This window comes from Centroberyx affinis, unplaced genomic scaffold (assembly GCF_046629955.1).
Source record: "Centroberyx affinis isolate AG114_WGS23_722 - 3 ecotype Tasmania unplaced genomic scaffold, CSIRO-AGI_Caff_v1 ptg008227l_1, whole genome shotgun sequence".
In the NCBI taxonomy this organism is placed as follows: Eukaryota; Metazoa; Chordata; class Actinopteri; order Beryciformes; family Berycidae; genus Centroberyx; species Centroberyx affinis.
The window spans coordinates 17643-38203 of NW_027284092.1; the positions used below are offsets into that span (position 1 = coordinate 17643).

The 20561-nt window shown below is 45.6% G+C and overlaps 1 protein-coding gene across 1 annotated transcript in view; it reads left to right on the top strand.

Moving 5' to 3' along the window:
* LOC139640036 (glutamate receptor ionotropic, kainate 5-like) overlaps positions 1-20087 on the top strand; it is a gene marked incomplete at its 5' end in the record, with an annotated part of 36615 nt that extends 16528 nt beyond the window's left edge. The window contains 3 exons of the mRNA XM_071514195.1: positions 7413-7541; positions 13540-13661; positions 19290-20087. Coding sequence (XP_071370296.1) covers positions 7413-7541; positions 13540-13661; positions 19290-20087 — 1049 coding nt within the window. The remainder of the gene's footprint in view (positions 1-7412; positions 7542-13539; positions 13662-19289) is intronic.
* Between the last annotated feature and the right edge of the window lie 474 nt (positions 20088-20561).

Below are 20561 nucleotides of genomic sequence, written 5' to 3' on the forward strand. Positions count from 1 at the left end.
GAGAAATGTCAATATAAAACCCACAGAGCGATAAACAACACGCTGTTCCCATTACTGCTCCTTACACACAGCTGATGATCTGCACAAATTTAACAAAAGCAACAGTGAGCAGGTGAATTGCTGCTTTTACACACTTTGTTCCTCCCTAAAACTGTTACAGCATGTGACACCGTGTGACACCGTGTGACACCATGCTATACCATGTCACACCATGTTACACCATGCCACACCATGTCACACCATGCTACACCATGTCACACCATGTCACACCATGCTACACCATGTCACACCATGTCACACCATGCTACACCATGTCACACCATGATACACCATGCTACACCATGTCACACCATGCTACACCATGTCACACCATGTCACACCATGCTACACCATGTCACACCATGTCACACCATGTTACACCATGATACACCATGTTACACCATGCCACACCATGTCACACCATGTTACACCATGCTACACCATGTCACACCATGTTACACCATGATACACCATGTTACACCATGCCACACCATGTCACACCATGATACACCATGCTACACCATGTCACACCATGCTACACCATGTCACACCATGTTACACCATGCCACACCATGTCACACCATGCTACACCATGCTACACCATGTCACACCATGTCACACCATGTCACACCATGTCATACCATTCTACACCATGCTACACCATTCTACACCATGCTACACCATGTCACACCATGTTACACCACGCTACACCATGTTACACCATGCTACACCATGTCACACCATGTTACACCATTCTACACCATGCTACACCATGTCACACCATGTTACACCACGCTACACCATTCTACACCATGCTACACCATGTCACACCATGTTACACCACGCTACACCATGTTACACCATGCTACACCACGTTACACCACGTTACACCATGCTACACCACGCTACACCATGTCACATCATGTTACACCGTGTCACACCATGTTACACCACGCTATACCATGTTACACCATGTTACACCATGCTACACCGTGTCACACCATGCTACACTGTGCTACACCATGTCACACCATGCTACACCATGCTACACCATGTCACACCATGTCACACCGTGTTACACCACGCTACACCATGTTACACCATGCAACACCATGCTACACCACGCTACACCATGTCACACCATGCTACACCATGCTACACCACGCTACACCAAGTCACACCATGCTACACCATGTCACACCATGCTATACCATGCTACACCATGTTACACCACGCTACACCATGCAACACCATGTCACACCATGCTACACCATGCTACACCATGTCACACCATGCAACACCATGTCACACCATGCTACACCATGCTACACCATGTCACACCATGCAACACCATGTCACACCATGCTACACCATGCAACACCATGTCACACCATGCTACACCATGCTACACCATGTCACACCATGCAACACCATGTCATACCACGCTACACCATGCTACACCATGTCACACCATGCTACACCATGTCACACCATGCAACACCATGTCACACCACGCTACACCATGCTACACCATGTCACACCATGCTACACCATGCTACACCATGTCACACCATGTCACACCATGCTACACCATGCTACACCATGTCACACCATGCAACACCATGTCACACCATGCTACACCATGTCACACCATGTCACACCATGCAACACCATGTCACACCATGTCACACCATGCTACACCATGCTACACCATGTCACACCACGCTACACCACGTCACACCACGTCACACCATGCTACACCATGTCACACCATGCAACACCATGCTACACCATGTCACACCACGCTACACCACGTCACACCACGTCACACCATGCTACACCATGTCACACCATGCCACACCATGTCACACCATGTCACACCATGCTACACCATGCTACACCATGTCACACCATGCTACACCATGTCACACCATGCAACACCATGCTACACCATGTCACACCACGCTACACCACGTCACACCACGTCACACCATGCTACACCATGTCACACCATGCAACACCATGTCACACCATGTCACACCATGCTACACCATGCTACACCATGTCACACCACGCTACACCATGCTACACCATGTCACACCATGTCACACCATGCTACACCATGCTACACCACGTTACACCATTTTCCTAAAAATTGCATATAATTTGCCACATTTTAGGTGTTTTTTGCTGTAAAATTGCGGGAATTGGTCACCAATAAAAATGGTAGTAAAGTGGCAGCAATGAGATGCCAGAATTGGGATTTTTGTACCTCTCCTACCTCTCCTGTGATAATAAGCATACAGTCGCCCTACTGCACATAACAGAAACTACTAGAAATACTTCAGTGTTCATTTCAATTTACTCTCCGAACAGAAAAACATGGGCGAAGTTACAATAAAGGAGAATACTGTTTGGATTCCAGCCTTTATTCAGTTCAGCAGCAGCACAGTAAGCGGTGCAGTTTAATTTAAAAAAAAGCCTGTTTTTCTTTAAGGTAGAGTTTGTGTTCTTGTGATGAACAGCATGCAAAGCGAATGCTCGGGACAAATGGAAACTCTTCTTCTCTTGGTCCAATTATTGGCTGCCGCCCCTCCTGTCTGTCCGTCTGCTGGCTGCCTCTCCTTCATGCTGTTTGTCGGGACGCTCTCCGCTCTCCTCCGTCACGTCCCTTTTCTTTTCATTTCTTGTCTTCATTACTTCCTCTCCTGTCACTCTGTCTCTGTCCGTTTGTGTCTCGTCTATCTCGCTCTATCTCTCTCTCTCTCCTCTTCATCTCTCTCCCCTGCCTCTTTTCTCTCTCTGTGCGTCTCTCTCTCTCTCTCTCGCTTCTCCTTCTCATTGTTATTCTGTTGAATGGACCGACTTTATTGGCACGATAAGTCTCTGTCTTACACTGCCAGGGAACAAGAGCACAAGGGATAAATCAATAGCAGCAAATAAATGACAATACCCACTGCGTACGCAATTAACAGTGTGTACCGCCTTGTTTCTCTCTCCGTTTCTCATCTCTCCTATCACAGTCTTCTTTTAAAACCTGTTCATACTCATCCTTAACCTCTCTCTCTCTCTGCCTTTCTCTCCTTTTTTTTTGGCCCAGAAGAAGCCAGGCTGACTGATAGTTGAAAGTCAATCCATGCCACCAGCAGATGGCTGTATATTACATCTCATGTTTTTTTTTTCTTTTTTCAGTTTTGAGCTGAGATGTTTTATCAGACCCCTGGGGTTTTGGTTTTTATCTCCCCGGCACAAATTTGTCTATTTTTTTTCTCCCCATCTTCTGTTTTTTTATTACTGTTTTTTTATCACTTCATTTCTGTGCTTTATTACTGAGCAAAATACATCAACTACGAAAAAAACCCGAAACTGCCAATTGTGCACAGCAGCAGTGCCAAAGTGAGCGATCCCTGAAGAAGAAATACCTACTGAAGAAATATTTATCAGTAATGTATCAGCGGTCATGGGACCATATATATCTAGGGACGATATGCAAAAAAAATGCAGTTATGTTGTTGCCTGGTGTCCAGCCCCCATGACACGTCTTTAGCACTTTTTGAATTTGCATGCTGATTCATAGCGGTCTGTCTAACCACCGGCAGCTAATTCAGACAGATACTGTCCGACAAACCTGATTGGATGGTGGACGTAGGCGGGACAAACCTCCTTAAGATGAGTGTTAACAGATCGACAACAACGACCAAAATGGCAGCCGGCAAAGGAATTGGATGATAGCGAGCTAGATTTAGAGATTTCGTCAGTCCTTAAAAAACTTAATGGCAGGATGTCACGGTTCTTCCCGCTGGTTTTTGTGAAGAGCTTGACTCACCTGCTCGCTCCTCTGGTGTACGGTGGCCGAGACGTATCGAACAAACTGCATATCCAAAATGCTTTGCAAATTCGGAAAACACAAGCGCATTAACGGAAAACGTAAATGCAGAAATCACAACACAAATGCAAAAGCCACAACATAACAACGGAAGTGAGCAACAACGGATGTTGACAATGAAACGGGCCGCCTATTATTGCCGGTGGACTATTATTGCCTGCACATGTGGAAATATAAAGACACTAGTCCATACCCGGGGATGCGCGCACCACAACTCCGCGCAGACTTGCCAAAAATGCGCATAAACAGTGTAAATTTGGGAAAATGGAAAAATCAGTTTCGTCAGTCCCTGCCTATGCCAACGCTCAATGCCCATATGCAGTTTCAGATTGATTGGCCAACCCATTGAGGAGCAAATTGGATACAGACAGACAGACAGACAGACAGACAGAAGGACTTTGCTCATTTGTGACAATCACATAGCGATAGTAATCATAGTTAGCAAGCGAACAACGTTTCACTTACTTCTCAAATGGGCAAGAACTGTGTTGTGGCTTTTGCATTTGTGTTTTCCGTTAATGCGCTTGTGTTTTTCGAATTTGCAAAGCGTTTTGGATATGCAGTTCGTTCGACACGTCTCGGCCACTGTACTGGTGGCTACAGAAATGTGTCTCTGTTGCCTCCAGGCTACCTAGAACCATCGCTCCACTTCCCTCCTGTTTTTTCTTTTTCGGGAATCGACCAAGTCGCAAAGCGGGAACACCAAATTCTGCAGCGTAAATGGAGTAGATCACGTCTCTGTAATTGATACAGACTGATACAGAGATCTCTTATCCACTAACATGACATAAGTCCCGTGTTAACAGTTTACTTTAGGCACATTGTCCTGAAAATGAATCCTGTCCGACTCCGGCTTTAGTTTGGAGGTCAGCAGGAAGAGCTTCAAATCTTCTCTGTTGCAGCCTCACTTTGTGATTTAGACCAATAGGACGAGTGTATATTTACATACAAATTGACTAAATTGTACCCTACACTGCAGGGTTTGGGAGCCTGGAGCTGCATCACATCCAGAACCTTACAAGCCCTCAGCAGCAGAAGGTGCTGGGTTTCATCCAGAAAGAGTTGAGGCATTTTGATATTCCTGTGAAGTCGACTTTGAATATCAATAGACGCAAAACTCTCTCTCCCCCTTTTCTCTCTCTCTCTCTCTCTCTCCTCCCTCCCCAGCTTTTCAGCTCCATTCAGTTCCATTCAAATAGACTTTATTGCCTTGACAAGACAGAATCCTGTGCTGCCAGGAGCAATATGTTCTATCAGTGGAGGTAATATCATATAGATTAACAGATGACTTGTAATAATTAAACAGAAAATGATAAATATCAAGGTTATCAGCAATAATATAATAATAAAGAAACGTTCAGTGACGCTTCACTTCGATTCAACGCTTCCTTTTGTGTTAATGACGGTCTTCGCCTCCCGTTTATATCAGATGATTTTCCCTTCCACATTTCCATTTTCCATTTCCTTCTCTCATCACCTCTCCCTGCTATCTCTCCTGCTGGAGCTTCATTTACAAATTGAATAACAAATCCTGGACTCACTCACTCTCTCTCTCTCAATCACTCTTTGTCTCTCTCTCTCTCTCTCTCTCTCTCTCTCTCTTTCTCTCCTCTCTCTCCCTTTCTCTCTCCCTCTCTCTTTCTCTCTCCCTCTCTCTCTCTCTCTCCCCTCCCTCTCTCTTTCCCTCTCTCCCTCTCTCTCTCCCGTCCCTCTCTCACTCTCTCCCCTCCCTCTCTCCCTCTCTCCCCTCCCCCCTCTCTCTCTCCCTCTCTCTCTCTCTCTCTCTCTCTTTCTCTCTCTATCTCCGTCTCTCTCTCCCTCCCTCTCACTCTCTCCCTCTCTCCCCTCCCTCTCTCTCTCCCTCTCTCTCCCCTCCCCCCTCTCTCTCCCCCCCCTCTCTCTCTTCCCCGTCTCTCACCCAGATTCTGTATTTAGACGTGAGATGACGCCGACTGTCTGAAAATACCAGACAGTTTCATCTCTCTCTCTCTCTCTCTCTCTCGCTCTTTCTCCATTTACATTTTACATGTTAAGCATTTATAGCAGACGCTTTTTATCCAGAGTGACTTTCTGCACAGTTAGTGCAACAGCAGAAGAAGCTTTCATGCCTAGATCACAAACATTACCAGCCAATATAAAGGAGGTCAAGGGTGAGAGAAAGTGCTAGAAAAAGAAATAAAAATAACCAGAGGAGAGCGGTAGAAGGCAATTTAAAGGCAACTTTGCACGTTTGGTGGCCCCAAAAGGCAGTGAGAGGTAACTGCTTGAAACCTGGGGACTTCATTACCCAGAAATCACTCTGACTTGAGTAAATTAAATGTCTTCTTCTCGGTGTCTGGTGGAGGATGAGGAGGTGAAGAGGTTCAGCCATCGTTGGTGAGTCCAGCTTTCTCTGGACGGAGCGCTGCTCACTGACTGTTTAAGAGACGGTTCATATTTCACTGATAGATGATTTTGTTCCTATATATAATGAGTCTCTTCCTCCCTGTAGTTCTTGGACCCACAGACAGTATTGTCTCCAGTCAGCTGTCTGTTGAAGCAGTGAGCTCTGCCGCCTCTTGCTGCAACAATGAGTCCAAACTGTCAAACTAGTCATAATAATGTCATACTGTCATCACTTTTTGTCTCATTTTTATTTTATTTGGCAAAAAACCATTCTTGTTAATTAAAATAATTAATCAAGTACATAATAATAAAGTAAATATAACAACCCTCCCCTTCCTTCCCTCTGCTCTGATTGGTTCGCACTTCACTGCGTCATCAGAGTGTGGGGATAAAAGTTGAAGCGGCTGAACTTCAGTTTGTAGCTGCTGCATTTTACACTCTGGAGTTTGTAGCTTTGTGTTGCCTACACCAGTGGTTCTCAACGTGGGGTCCGGGGACCACCAGGGGTCCTTGAGGGGGTCCCACGGGGTCCCCAGCAAATTGACGAATCATTAAACTTCATTTACAAGAAGTTAACACAATTAGAGAATGTAGAAGAATGACTGTTTTGATCATAGTTTCTCTGTTATCTCTCTACCTACAATACAGACAGTCATGGAATCTGGACAAAATCATATCTGACAATAAGAATATTCTCAGATTTGGGTCCGAGAGACAAAATCTCAATGGTGGACTGTCCAAATGTGGGTCCGTGGTTCTAATGTGGACTAAATTAGGGGTCTTTGATATGAAAAAGGTTGAGAATCACTGGCCAACAGTGAGTAGCTGTTGTGTTGCTGGTGTGGATGTGTGTATGAATGTGAAGCGGTATTGCTGGGAGAGAGTGAGCATGCTCAGTCGACTTCCCCTGGATAAATACTGTTAAGAATAAACAGAGCAGAGGAGGAGGAAGAGGTGGCAGAGGGGATGTGACTCAGCGGGGAGAAGGTGATGTGAGACACTGACTGGATACTGACTCTGCTGCTCTCTCTGTCTCTCTCTCTCTCTCTCTCTCTCTCTCTCTCTCTCTCTCTCTCTCTCTCTCCCCCTTCTCCCGTCCCAGGCTCTCCATACAGAGATGAGATCACTCTGGGAGTCTTACAGCTGCAGGAGAACAACAGGCTGGAGATCCTGAAGAGGCGCTGGTGGGAGGGGGGGCAGTGTCCCAAAGAGGAGGACCACCGGGCCAAAGGTGGGTGTCACACAGGACAGGACAACACACAGGATCACAACATAAATCCACCAACAAGGTCCAGGCTATTCTGTCACATCCTCAGCATCCACTACATCTCCCATCTGAACACAAATTTAGGAAGCCCAAAACTAACAGGTCAAGGAACTCTTTTGTTCCAGATGTAATTGATTTTATTAACAAATAGCCTACAGATTTGACTCCAGGAAGAGTGTTAAAGGATAAGGCCAGTGTTTTTTTAATGCATTGCTTACCGTCAACAAATCCTATGAAAATAACAAAATCAACAATGTGTTTGCTCTACTCCCGTTACTTTCTGACTTCCCACGTACCGTTTTTAGCCTTTTAACCGGAAGTCATTGGATCCAATTGTAAGCTAAAAACCTTGAAATACAGCTCACAAAGACATAGTTTCAATTTTAAAAATTGCTGTTACCACGAAAGGTCAGGCTGTTGTAGTTATTACCAAATCAATTCAAACAGGAACAAATTCTTCATTACGCCGGGGGCTATTTTCTGTGCTACGGAACTACTTTCCTGAGATCGTAAACATGTTTACAGCCGGCTTATTAAGTTGTTTGAGGAAAAAGTCGGCCGGCCCGGTGCATCGCGATGATGAAATATGCTGCAGAGCAGCAGCATGGCTCTTTGACGTGTTTTTAATTGTTTTTTTAATACAATGGAGTTCTATGGCTGCTGGGACATGGCTGCGTTGGGCACCGGCTACATGGACGACATTTGTTGGCAAAACAAAATCATTGCTGATTTTGTTATTTTCATAGGATTTGTTGACGGTAAGCAATGCGTTAAAAAACACCGGCCTTATCCTTTAAAGGACGTTAATGATGTTGGTTTCAGTTATTGCTGTATACCAGTCTGTTGTTTGTTGAAGCATTTTTCGTCTTTATTTTTGACTGAAGTTATTAACTGTTACATCTTGGTGCTGAGGTGTTAGATGTTTTTTATGTACCGTTATCCTGTCTCACTATTATGTTCCTATATGTTCAGCTCTGCTAGTTGCAACACAAATCGCCCCTCTGGGCCAGTAAGACTTTCACATTTTACTCGTCTGGCCGACGCTCTCATCCAGAGCGACTTGCAGCGGGCAGAGCAGAGGAATCAGCTTGAACTCAGCAGATCATCAGTGTTACAAACAGCCGGTAATAATGAGCATGCCGGGTCGGAGCCTCGCCGCCCCGATAATGTTCCCGTGACGCTGAAATGATCGTGTAACGGAGAAGAAATAAAGCGGGTTCAGAGCAGGTCGGTGTTAGTTACAGGCTGCCAGCTGGGAGCGTCTCTGTAAATAATGTCACAGGTCTGAGGGCCGCGATTACCGAGAGCCGCGCTAATTACTGCTGCGCATTAACGAGCGCGGCGTTCTGCAGTTTAACGCCTGATTTATTGCATAAGACAATGTATGCAAATAAAGTCAGTCGCAATTTTCCGATCGGAATACCCGAGGCGCAGGATAAGCTCCGAGTGAAACATGCACCTGTTTACCTGTTTTAACACTGTGCAGCAGAGCCAGACTGACTCAGCTCCACATACAGGATTTAATAACCGACGTTTCGGCCTAGTCTGGCTTTTGATAAGGTGTTTTTTTTTTTTTTCACACAAATGTCAAACACACATTCTTATAAGCCTATGTCTAATCATCACCAACACAAACAAACTATATGCAAGGCCCATGAGAGCTTATATAGACCCACAGAGGCATAAAAAAAAAGGTGAAAAAATACCTCCAAGGCATCTGTGATAGGTCTTTATATCCTGGGGATGGATCTAAACATGAATAACACACCAATCACTCACACTAAACACACACACATCTATATAAGAGATCTATATTCACACTATCAGTCAATAGTCTGGACCCACCTGATTGAATGTTCTGTGTTTTTCATTTCATTTTGATCTACAGGCTTCTGCTTAAATGCTTGAAATGAGTTTCTTAGACAAATATAAATACTGAAGTTGATCCTATGTATGAATTTCTTTCCAAAGCCTTTGCCTTTGCATCAAGGCAGAGGGCGGCTACTTTAAAGAATCTAAAATATAAGATCGTTTTTTTGGTCACTGCATAATTCTGTTTGTGTTATTTCATAGTTTTGATGTCTTAACTGTTAAAAAATGTGGAAAATAGTAAAAAAATAAAGAAAAGTGTGGTGTGTCCAGACTTCTGCCTGGTAGTGTTTATCCTTAACGCTCCCAGACTCTGGATCAGCCTGTCTCGACAAATCGGTTTCATCTTTTAAATCACTTCTCAACATGTTTTTATAGACTCGCTTTCACACGTAAACACCTTTCATTTTCTTCCTGACCTCCCTTTTATGATTCTCATCTCATTTTATATTGCTCACATTGCTGCTCTTTTATTTTATCCTTTGTTGTGTTTATCTGTTGCTGTTTTATCCTTTGTAAAGCGCTCTGAAAGGTGCTCTATAAATAAAGTTTATTATTATTATTGTTTATTCTCCATATGTGTAATACCCGGGCTCGCAAGAATCCTGGAGGGGGCTTGGGAGTATGACCATCCGGTCTACATGTGCTTTGTGGATTTGGAGAAGGCCTATGACCGGGTCCCCCGAAAGATATTGTGGGAAGTGCTGCGGGAGTAGGTGCAGGGGTCACTATTAAGGGCCATCCAATCTCTGTAAGGCAAGGCAAGGCAAGTTTATTTATATAGCACATTTCAGCAACAAGGCAATTCAAAGTGCTTGACATAAAACATTAAAAGCATCGAGACAAAATGAAAAGGATAAAATTCATATAAAAGACCAAGAAAAATAAAGTTCATTAAAGAGCTAAGAGAATAAAAACAAAAAAATAGGCTATATCTAATAGAACAAGACAGGTGTAAAATACAAGAATAAAGGTTACAGTGCAGTGTGAGAGATGAATAGTTATTTGATTTAATAAAAGGCAGCGGACAGAAAAGTCTTCCTTGATTTAAAAGAACTGAGAGTGGCAGCAGACCTGCAGTTTTCTGGGAGTTTGTTCCAGATATGTGGAGCATAAAAACTGAACACTGCTTCTCCATGTTTAGTTTTGACTCTGGGGACAGAAAGCAGACCTGTCCCAGACCACCTGAGAGGTCTGGACGGTTCATAACGTAGCAGTACGCCCAAAGCGAGAGCTGTGTCCGGCTTCTTGGTAGTAAGTCGGACTTGTTTCCAGTGGGGGTTGGCCTCCTCCAGGGCTGCACGTTGTCACCTATCCTGTTTGTGATATTCATGGACAGGATTTCAAGGCGTAGTCGTGGAGGGGAGGGGTTTCAGTTTGGTGGGCTTAGGTTTTTGCAGATGACATGGTCCTGATGGCATCATCAGTCTGTGACCTTCAACACTCACTGGATCAGTTTGCAGCCGAGTGTGAAGCGGCTGGAATGAGGATCAGCACCTCTAAACCTGAGGCCATGGTTCTCAGCAGGAAGCCGGTGGATTGTCCACTTCGAGTCGGGAATGAGTCCTTACCCCAAGTGAAGGAGTTCAAGTATCTCGGGGTCTTGTTCTCGAGTGAGGGGACCATGGAGCGGTAGATGAGAATCGGAGCAGCAGGAGCGGTACTGCGTTCGCTTTACCGCACCGTTGTGAAAAGAGAGCCGAGCCAGAAGGCAAAGCTATCGATCTACCGGGCAATCTTCATCCCAACCCTCACCTATGGTCATGATCTATGGGTCATGACTGAAAGGACAAGATCGCGGATACGAGCGGCCGAAATGGGTTTCCTCAGGAGGGTGGCTGGCATCTCCCTTAGGGATAAGGTGAGAAGCTCGGTCACCCGTGAGGGACTCAGAGTAGAGCCGCCGCTCCTTCGCATAGAAAGGAGCCAGTTGAGGTGGTTCGGGCATCTAGTAAGGATGCCTCCTGGTCGCCTCCCCAGGGAGGTTTTCCAGGCACGTCCAGCTGGGAGGAGGCCACGGGGCAGACCGAGGACCAGGTGGAGGGATTACATCCCCACGCTGGCCTGGGAACGCCTTGGGATCCCCCAGTCAGAGCTGGTTAATGTGGCCAGGGAAAGGGAAGTTTGGGGCCCCCTGCTGGAACTGCTACCTCTGAGACCTGACCTCGGATAAGCAGCTGAAGATGGATGGATGGATGGATGTGTAATTCCCCGTGGTTGCAAACAATAATTACACGTTTGTCGTCATTGTCAACCAGTTTTACTTGTTTTCTATTGGTCATTATTCAGTGTTAAAGCTGTAGGTTGATTTTTTTCAATTTTATCAAGCAGTGATAAAATGTTATCATCATCATTATCCTCATAAATATCGCTTGGCAATCTATAATTTGTTTTAATCTCATCCTCTGACATATTTCTCAGATGATCACCCTCTCTTTTATTTATTTGTCATTACTTTCTTATTTTCTGTCTCTGCAGCAACTCAGCAGCTGCGTCTTTCTCAGGGTGAGAAGTTAGGAAGTTCCTCTGGCCGTTAAATAAATCAATTAAAAAAATAAATCGATGGGAGTGATCCAGTTCAATAATCTCCGTTTTTTGCTTCCAAAATGGGAATCAATAGTTCATCACATCTCCTGACTTCATCTTTCTCCCCACTTTGCCAACTTTACTTTTACCTCTCATGCGCTCAGCTGACAACAGCAGACTGATTGTGTTGCATGTAATTTGCAAACAGACGAACATGGAAAAGCTGCAGAGCAGAAAAATGCAAAAGTGAAGCTGAAAAATGAAGTGAAACAAACCGTCCGCTGAGGCAGATGAGACCAAACGCCACAAATTGATCAATTTATTTGGTCTGAATACAGCTGAGAGAGCAACATGCGTCAGTTCTGCTGTGATGTCGCCACAGAGCTGCAGCTGTTCTATACGCTGCCTTCAGGTGCCGTGGGAAATATCAGTTACGAGTCGAGTGTACATGAACAATATAAACAACAGGGTGAATATGACAGGGAAACTTTCCTGTGATCCCCAAGTTGCTGAGATGTGACGTTTACAGAGAGAGAGAGAGCATGGAAAACATGTCAACAACTGACAGTAAACGTGATGTATGTTTTATTATATTTTTAATTAAAGCGTATCACTCCATATAAATTCAAACTTCAATTTAAAGATTAGAGATATAGACATTTCTTTTGGTGGTTGTGGGTGGTGTTTTTCTGTGACAGTCACTGATATACAGTACACACCTCAAATATTTTAGCAACACCACTTTATGGGTTTAAGGGTTTGGAGCATAGTCAGTAAAAACAGATGGAGGAGTGACCCATAGGAAACCCACAGGTTTCTGAAAGGCCATTCTCTCTCTCTCTCTCTCTCTCTCTCTCTCTCTTTCTCTCTCTATCTCTCTGTTCTTTCACTCTCCATTTCTGTCTGACTTTAAAGCAAGATTTGGTAAGAATTATGATTGTTGTTTTTCACCAACTGGAGCTGAATTGTTCCTTTTTGTCCCCAAACGGTTTTTATATGTTGTTGTTTTTTTTCAGCCTGTTTTTCAGCCTGTCTCTCTCTCTCTCTCTCTCTCTCTCTCTCTTTCTCTCTCTCTCTCTGTTCTTTCACTCTCCATTTCTGTCTGACTTTAAAGCAAGATTTGATCAGAATTATGATTGTTGTTTTTCACCAACTGGATGCTGAATTGTTCCTTTTTGTCTCCAAACGGTTTTTATATGTTTTTTTTTTTTTGTTTTTTTTTGCGACACGCTGTAACAAGACGAGGCGATTTGTGTTTATCGACTTTCACACTCACAAACATGTTGATTAGAGACCTGCAGCAGAGGGAGTATGATGGGAACATGTGTTTGGTATTGAGCGAGTATTGATCATCTGCACTCAAGTATGATCAATATACAGTATTATGATAAATAGCCTTCCTCTTCCCCAAGGACAAGAAAATTATTTTGTACAGGACAGTTATCCTCTCTTGTGTGTGTGAAGTCAGTAAGAAGTCTAATCAAGTGTCTCTTTGTTGCTGATTGTGTGTGTGTGTGTGTGTGTGTGTGTGTGTGTGTGTGTGTGTGTGTGTGTGTGTGTCCCTCAGGCCTGGGCATGGAGAACATCGGCGGGATCTTCGTGGTTCTGATCTGCGGCCTCATCATCGCCGTCTTCGTGGCGATCATGGAGTTCGTGTGGTCGACGCGCCGCTCGGCCGAGACCGACGAGGTACGCCCTCCTCCTCCTCCTACTCCTCCTCCTCCTCCTCCTCTTCCTCACTCCTCCACCTCCTCCTCCTCCTGCCCCGCCCCCGGCCCCGGCCCCGGCCCCGGCCTCAGATACAGCACTGACCCCCCAGTAGGTCTCCCAACCGCGCCACGTCCTGTCTGTGTGTGTGTGTGTAGGTGTGTGTGTGTGTGTGTGTATCAGGCTTCCCACTTTCACACATCAGAGTGGGAAATCCAATCAGAAGTCGACCTCAACACGCCTCTCTCTCTCTCTCTCTCTCTCCAGTCTACAGTGAAGCTCGCTCGACCAAGGTTCGTAGCGATGTGTGTTTTTAGCTGCAACGGCTAATCTATGATGATAAAAATTATTTCTGCTGGAGAATGTTTTAGTTCAAGCTCTCTGTCTCTCTCTCTCTCTCTCTCTCTGTCTCTCTCTCCCTCTCTCTCTCTGTCTCTCTCTCCCTCTCTCTGTCTCTCTCTCCCTCTCTCCCTCTCTCTTCCTCTCACTCTCTCTGTCTCTCTCTCTCCCTCTCTCTGTCTCTCTCTCCCTCTCTCTCTCTCTCTCCCTCCCTCTCTCCCTCTCACTCTCTCCCTCTCTCTCTCTCTCTCTCTGTCTCTCTCTCTCCTCTCTCTCTCTCTCTCTCCCTCCCCTCTCTCTCTCTCTCCCTCCCTCTCTCCCTCTCACTCTCTCCCTCTCTCTCTCTCTCTTTCTCTCTCTGAACTGTTTCACTATAGAAAATGCAGCAGCCAAAAGCTCTGTTTTATTACAGTTACTGAATGTTAGAAACATTCAGATCTTGGTGGATGATGAACACAGAACTTAAAAGTGATACTGAAGAAGAAAATTAACATTTTTAACTGGGTGGGCCGTGCCTTTAGGGTTTGTGAATTTGAGAAAAAAATAAAATAAGGCCTTAAAAGTTTTTGAAAATGAGTGGAAGGCCTTGGAAGTTCTTTATTTTTATTTTTTTTATTATTATTATTAAATTTTTGCACCCAAATTTATCTTTATACCTCAACTCTCTCCATCTGAGGATCAACACTTCCCATTCTACTATTTCAAATTTTGACCCGTTTCATGTTTTACCTCAAAATATGACAATTTTGAGTCCTTGAATTTCACCAATTTCCTTGGATTTGATGTCCAAGTGAGTGTGGGAACCCTGCCTGTTTGTGTGTGTGTGTGTGTGTGTGTGTGTGTGTTTCTGTGTGTGAGAGTCAGTTAGCGTGTTATTTCTTGGTGTTATTTGTGTTTGTGTGTGTGTGTTTTCAGTGGACGTGTGTTGGTGTCAGTGTGTGTAAGGAGCTGATAATGACAACACACTTTGTCTGTGTCAGTTCATTTGTTGTTTGTGTTTCTCTGTGTGATTTATTCCATGTTGAAGTGATTTTTATCACGCAGAACTCTTCCATCTGTTTTGAATCAATCAATCTTCTCTGGTTTCATCTGCGTTTCTCCATTTTGCAGTTTATTTTTGTCTCTGTATTTCTCTACCTCCATCTTTCATTTACTTTATTCAATTTAGTTACTTTTTTGGCATTGCTCAGAACCAATATTGCAAAAGTAAAACAGTTTATACTTTCAAACCATACTGACATGATAAAACCAGAGTAAATAACAGAAACAGGTCAGAAACTAATGTGGGTTTAGGCTAAAAATGCCCTTTAAAGTGCAAAACATGCTTGTGAAATTAAATATGAGGGGGCAAAAAACAAACCTGGTAGTCTGATCTTTTCCTTTTTTGCACTTCAGCCTATTCACATTTTATTTGTTGACGCGTGAATGCAACTACTGTCCCCCCCGGGCCACCTTAGCTGGTTCCTAGGAGTCTATGACCGGGCGATTCTCCCTGGTGCATTCTGGGAGAGAAAATCGAGAATGTTTTTTGATCAGAAACAACAGCCTGCAGCAGGAGAAAATGCCAACGCCACAAAGCACTGTGTCAACAAAACATAAAACAATGTGGTAAAAAAAACTCAACAACAGAGGGTGAAGATGGGCCATCCTCTAAGAAGTTAAAACAAATCTTAGTGGCACAAACTGAGTGTTTATTTTCCAATATGCAACGCAAATGTAATATTTCATAGTTAAATAAAACTGCCACCTGAAAAAGACTAAAATGCCCCAACAAAAAACAGATCATGGGGCAAAAAATGTCCTTTGAAAAAACAAAAAAAGTTAATTTCTTACTCTGGTACGTAATGATCAATATAATAACAATCAGAGGTGCAAAGAGTTCTGACAATGTGTCTATAAGTACTGATACTTAACAGAAGTTTTACTCAACTACAAGGAAAACTACTGATGTAAACAAATACTCAAGTATAAGTAAAAAGTGTTGTTCTAAAAAAGTGCTCAAGAGTATTAAACCTCAGTGTTTATTGTCTGAATTATCAATAGTGGTGCTCAAAACAGACTCCGATTAACTCCTTCCAATAAAGCACAACACACAGTAATAATTAAAGGCTCTGTGTGTAATTTCTGGTCCAATGCTGGTGTCCATCATTAGGCGTTGTCATGACAACAACAGTCTGCCCTCCGTAGAGCGAGACCATCATCAGCATGGTGGGCAGGTCGGACTGTTTCACAACCAGCAACAATCAACCTTCTGTCATGTTTAATCCAGTTGGGTTGTGTGTGGATTTTTGGAACATATGGACTGTGTTCACATGGACTTGAGTATCCCGGTTATGATCGGGTTTTTGAAGTATCCCGTTTTTGTGTTTGCGCATGTAAACATCATATCCCGATTTCAGAATCCCGGTTTTGAGAAACTCCGAAAGAAACCGGGACACTGTATACATCTTATCCCGGTTTCTGACCGCTGCCAACACGAGAGCGTCTCACTTCTGGAGCGATGAGGAAACAGAGTTTTGTCTTTTGGTGATGAAAGACTTAAATATACTTGGCAGTTCAGATGGGAGAAAGCATGGAAATGCTGACCTATTCAAGTCTGTAGTATACAGACTACAGGACGCCGGTTTCCCAACACGTACAGTGGAGCAAGTCAGGTCACAGTGGAAAATACTAAAGAAACATTACTACAGCCAAACATCAAAACAAAACAGTCAGATTAATTTACAAAACAGTTACAGAGGAATATCAGATTAACGATTTCAAAATTGCCAGTTTGTGTTGTAAACATCACAGGCGCCTGCGCAAATACTAGTATTTATCATGTATACGGGGATATGAATAACCAGATCTCTCTGTGTTCCATGTAAACGCCATATGCCAAATATGATCAAAACCAAGTCCATGTAAACTCAGTCATGGCAGGTAAGGAGTGTATGTTCTGAGTGAAGTAGCACCACTTCCCTGCTGCATAAACGGGCCGGTCTGTTAAAATTCGAGCTGTTTTTGAGGATTTATATACATGCCGAATTTACCCGAACACCCCAGTTGTTAGTAATAAAGTCTCAAATTATATTTTCCGACGTGTGTTTTCTGCCGATAAGCGAGGCAACAACAAAGCGGCAGATTTGTGAAGGGACCTCGGTGCGGCGGGAGTGGGCCTTCAGCCTCGGCCCGCTCCTGTGTTTCTGAATGCAGAAATCTGTTCACTTTGTGTCACTCTCTACCATTCAGGAACCTGCTGATATTTACCAGTCAGATTATGCTTTCAGGAAAGTAGAAATATTACACATTTAACCTTAACAAATTATTGGGTTTGAACAATAATAACCTTCCCCTCTCTCTCTCTCTCTCTGTCTCTCTCTGTCTCTCTTCTTGCATCTCTGTCGTCTGTTTCTCTATCTCTGTCTCTTCATAGTTCTCTCTCTCTCTCTCTATCCTCCATATTGGTATTCCATCCGTCCGTCCATTGTGTGGTTTATTTCTTCGCCCTCTGCAGATACAGTTTTTGACTTTCATTTGCTCTCCATTTATCTGCAGTTTATTTGCCTCTCCGCCCGGGCCGCCCGCCGCTCCTCTATCTCCGCTGCAGATTTCAGACGCGTCGTTTTGTTGACCCAATATTCTGTTTGTGGGGGTTTTTTGGAAAGCTTATAGGACACACACACACACACACACACACACACACACAGAGGCACACACACACAGATAACACTGACGGGTTTGGTTTGGGGTAGGAAGCCACAAAGCATTTAATACACACACACACACACACAGAAACAGATAAACACACACAGAGAGCGTATGTGTTCACGTCTTCTCGCTCAGTGAGTGCTCATTGAAATTTCACAGTGACTTTCTCTCTCACTCACTCACTCACTCACTCACTCACTCACTCACTTATTCATTTACACATAAACATATTGATTCACTCACTCAGTTGTTCAGTTATTCACACGTTCACTCACTCAAACACATTCATCTCCTCGCTCCCTTTTTCACACACATCATACATTCAATAATTTACCTTTTCATTCACTCTGTCTCTCTCACTCACTCATTCATTCTCTCACTTGCTCACTCATTCATTTTCTCACTCACTCTCTCTCTCTTTCTCACTCTATTTCAAATTCAAATTCAGTTTGCTTTATTGGCATGGATGTTACAGTATTGCCAAAGCATTCAACAGTACAACAGTACAAATAAACAATAAAATATAAAAAACAAAGACAACTTCTTAAAATAATTGCATAATAAATAAATAAATAAATAAATAAAACTAAGGAAAGAATTATGACAAGTAATGGGAGTTAATACAATAGAAACACAGAAGTACACACATGTTAATGGGATAATAATGAGAAAACCACTGAGACAGAAGTAGGAGGTTTAAAAGACAGTGTGGCTTGTTTGGTGTCTGTTTCTTGTTTAAATCACAGTAGATTTCTCACTGTTTTGTCATTTCAGGATTTTCTCCATGGAGAAAGACATGTTCCACTCTGCCTTTAAACTTCTCTATTTTTTGGGAGATTTTTTAAAAATGTCACAATGCTTATGTCTGTCTGTCTCTCACTCTCTGTCTCTCTCTCTTTCCCTCTCTCTCTCTCTCCATCTCTCTCTCTCTGTTGCTCTCTCCCTCTCTCTCTGTCTCCATCTCTCTCTGTTGCTCTCTCTCCCTCCCTCTCTCTCTCTCTCTCTCTCTCTCTCTCCCCCTCCCTCTTTCTCTCTCTCTCTCTCTCTCACTCTCTCCCCCTCCCTCTCTCTCTCTCCCTCTCTCTCTCCGTCTCTCTCCCTCTCTCTCCCTCTCTCTCTCTCTCCCTCCCTCTCTCTCCCTCTCTCTCTCTCTCTCTCTCTCTCTCCCCCTCCCTCTCTCTCTCTCTCCGTCTCTCTCTCTCCATCTCCCTCCCTCTCTCGCTCTCTCTCTCTCACTCTCTCCCCCCCTCTCGTTCTCTCTCTTGCTCTCTCTCTCTCCCTCTCTCTCCCTCTCTCTCTGTCTCTCTCTCTCTCACTCACTCTCCCCCTCCCTTTCTCTCTCTCTCTCCCTCTCTCTCTCCCTCTCTCTCCGTCTCTCTCCCTCTCTCTCCGTCTCTCTCTCTCCCTCTCTCTCTCTCTCCCTCCCTCTCTCTCTCCCTCTCTCTCTGTCTCTCTTTCTCTCTCTCTCTCTCTCTCTCTCTGTTGCTCTCTCTCTGTTGCTCTCTCTCTGTCTCTCTCTCTCTCCATCTCTCCCCCCCCCCCCCCTCTCCCCCTCTCTCTCCCTCTCTCTCTCTCTCTCAGGTGTCTGTGTGTCAGGAGATGTTGACAGAGTTTAGGAACGCCGTCTCCTGTAAGAAGAGTTCTCGTTCTCGTCGCCGTCGTCCTCTGAGCAGCTCGGGGGGCGGGGTCCTGCGCCACCCGTCCCGCCTGGCGCTGGCCGCGCCCCGGCCCATCCGCCTGGTGCGCGAGATGCGCCTCAGCAACGGAAAACTGTACAGCGGCTCCGGCCCGCTGACCGGCGGGCTGGCGGGCCTGGGGGGAGGAGGGGGAGGGGGGCCGGGGGCCATGGGGGGCATGGCGGGAGGCCCGGACCTGGGCCCCGGGCCGCAGAGGCTCCTGGACGACCCGCTGGGCGTCAACGCCGCCCTCGGGACGCCGCCTCCCCCCCTCCCCCCCTCGTCGTCGTCCCTGGTGGCCCCGCCCCCCCCGGCCCGCGGCCTGCTGGGCTGCAGCCACGTCCGGATCTGCCAGGAGTGCCGGCGGATCCAGAGCCTGCGGCCGGCGAGCGTGGCCCCTCCCCCCCCGCCCCCCTCCTCCTCCTCCTCCGCCTCCACCGCCTCCTGCTCCCGGATCCCGCCGGGCCCCCCCACCCACCACCTCCACCACCAGCACCACCTGCACCACCACGGCTCCATGTCGCTGCCCCGCCTCCCCCCGCCCCCGCCCCCCCTCTCCTGCGACAGAGCGGACAGCGACGGCGGCGGAGGGCCGGTGAGCCCGCGGAGACCCAAGTCCAAACCGGCACCGCCGCCCAGACCGCTGCCCCCCGTCAAGACGCCCACGCACCCGCCCGCGGACTTACTGGGGGGGCACGACTGAGGGGGGAGGGGGGGGGGGATGGGGGGGCGCCGCGGGGGTGTCGCATCATCAGAGGGGTCAAAGGTCACGGTTTCCATTAAGAACGCAGGGAGGAAGCGTCAGTGGACTGAACCCTTTGGCCCCGCAGGACCGCAGGGAGGGGATTAATCTGCGCTCACTGGATCGGTCCACTCCGGCCTGCTGGAGGGGGGGTGGGGGGGGGGGGATGGATGAAACCACTTTGACCCGTTTTCTAGGGAAAAACCAAACCGACTTGACCCATTTGTAGCGGACGGATGCAGCCTCCTTCACCCATGTGCAAGGCTGGGTGGATGAATCCACTTTGACCTGTTTGTAGGCGTATCCATGACAACAAAACCATTCTGAACCCTTTTCTGTGGCTGAATGGATGAAACCAATCACCTTAATGTAGGGGGTGGATGGATGAAACCACTTTACCACCCATCTGTAGGGAGAGAGAGTTTTCTCCAAGTT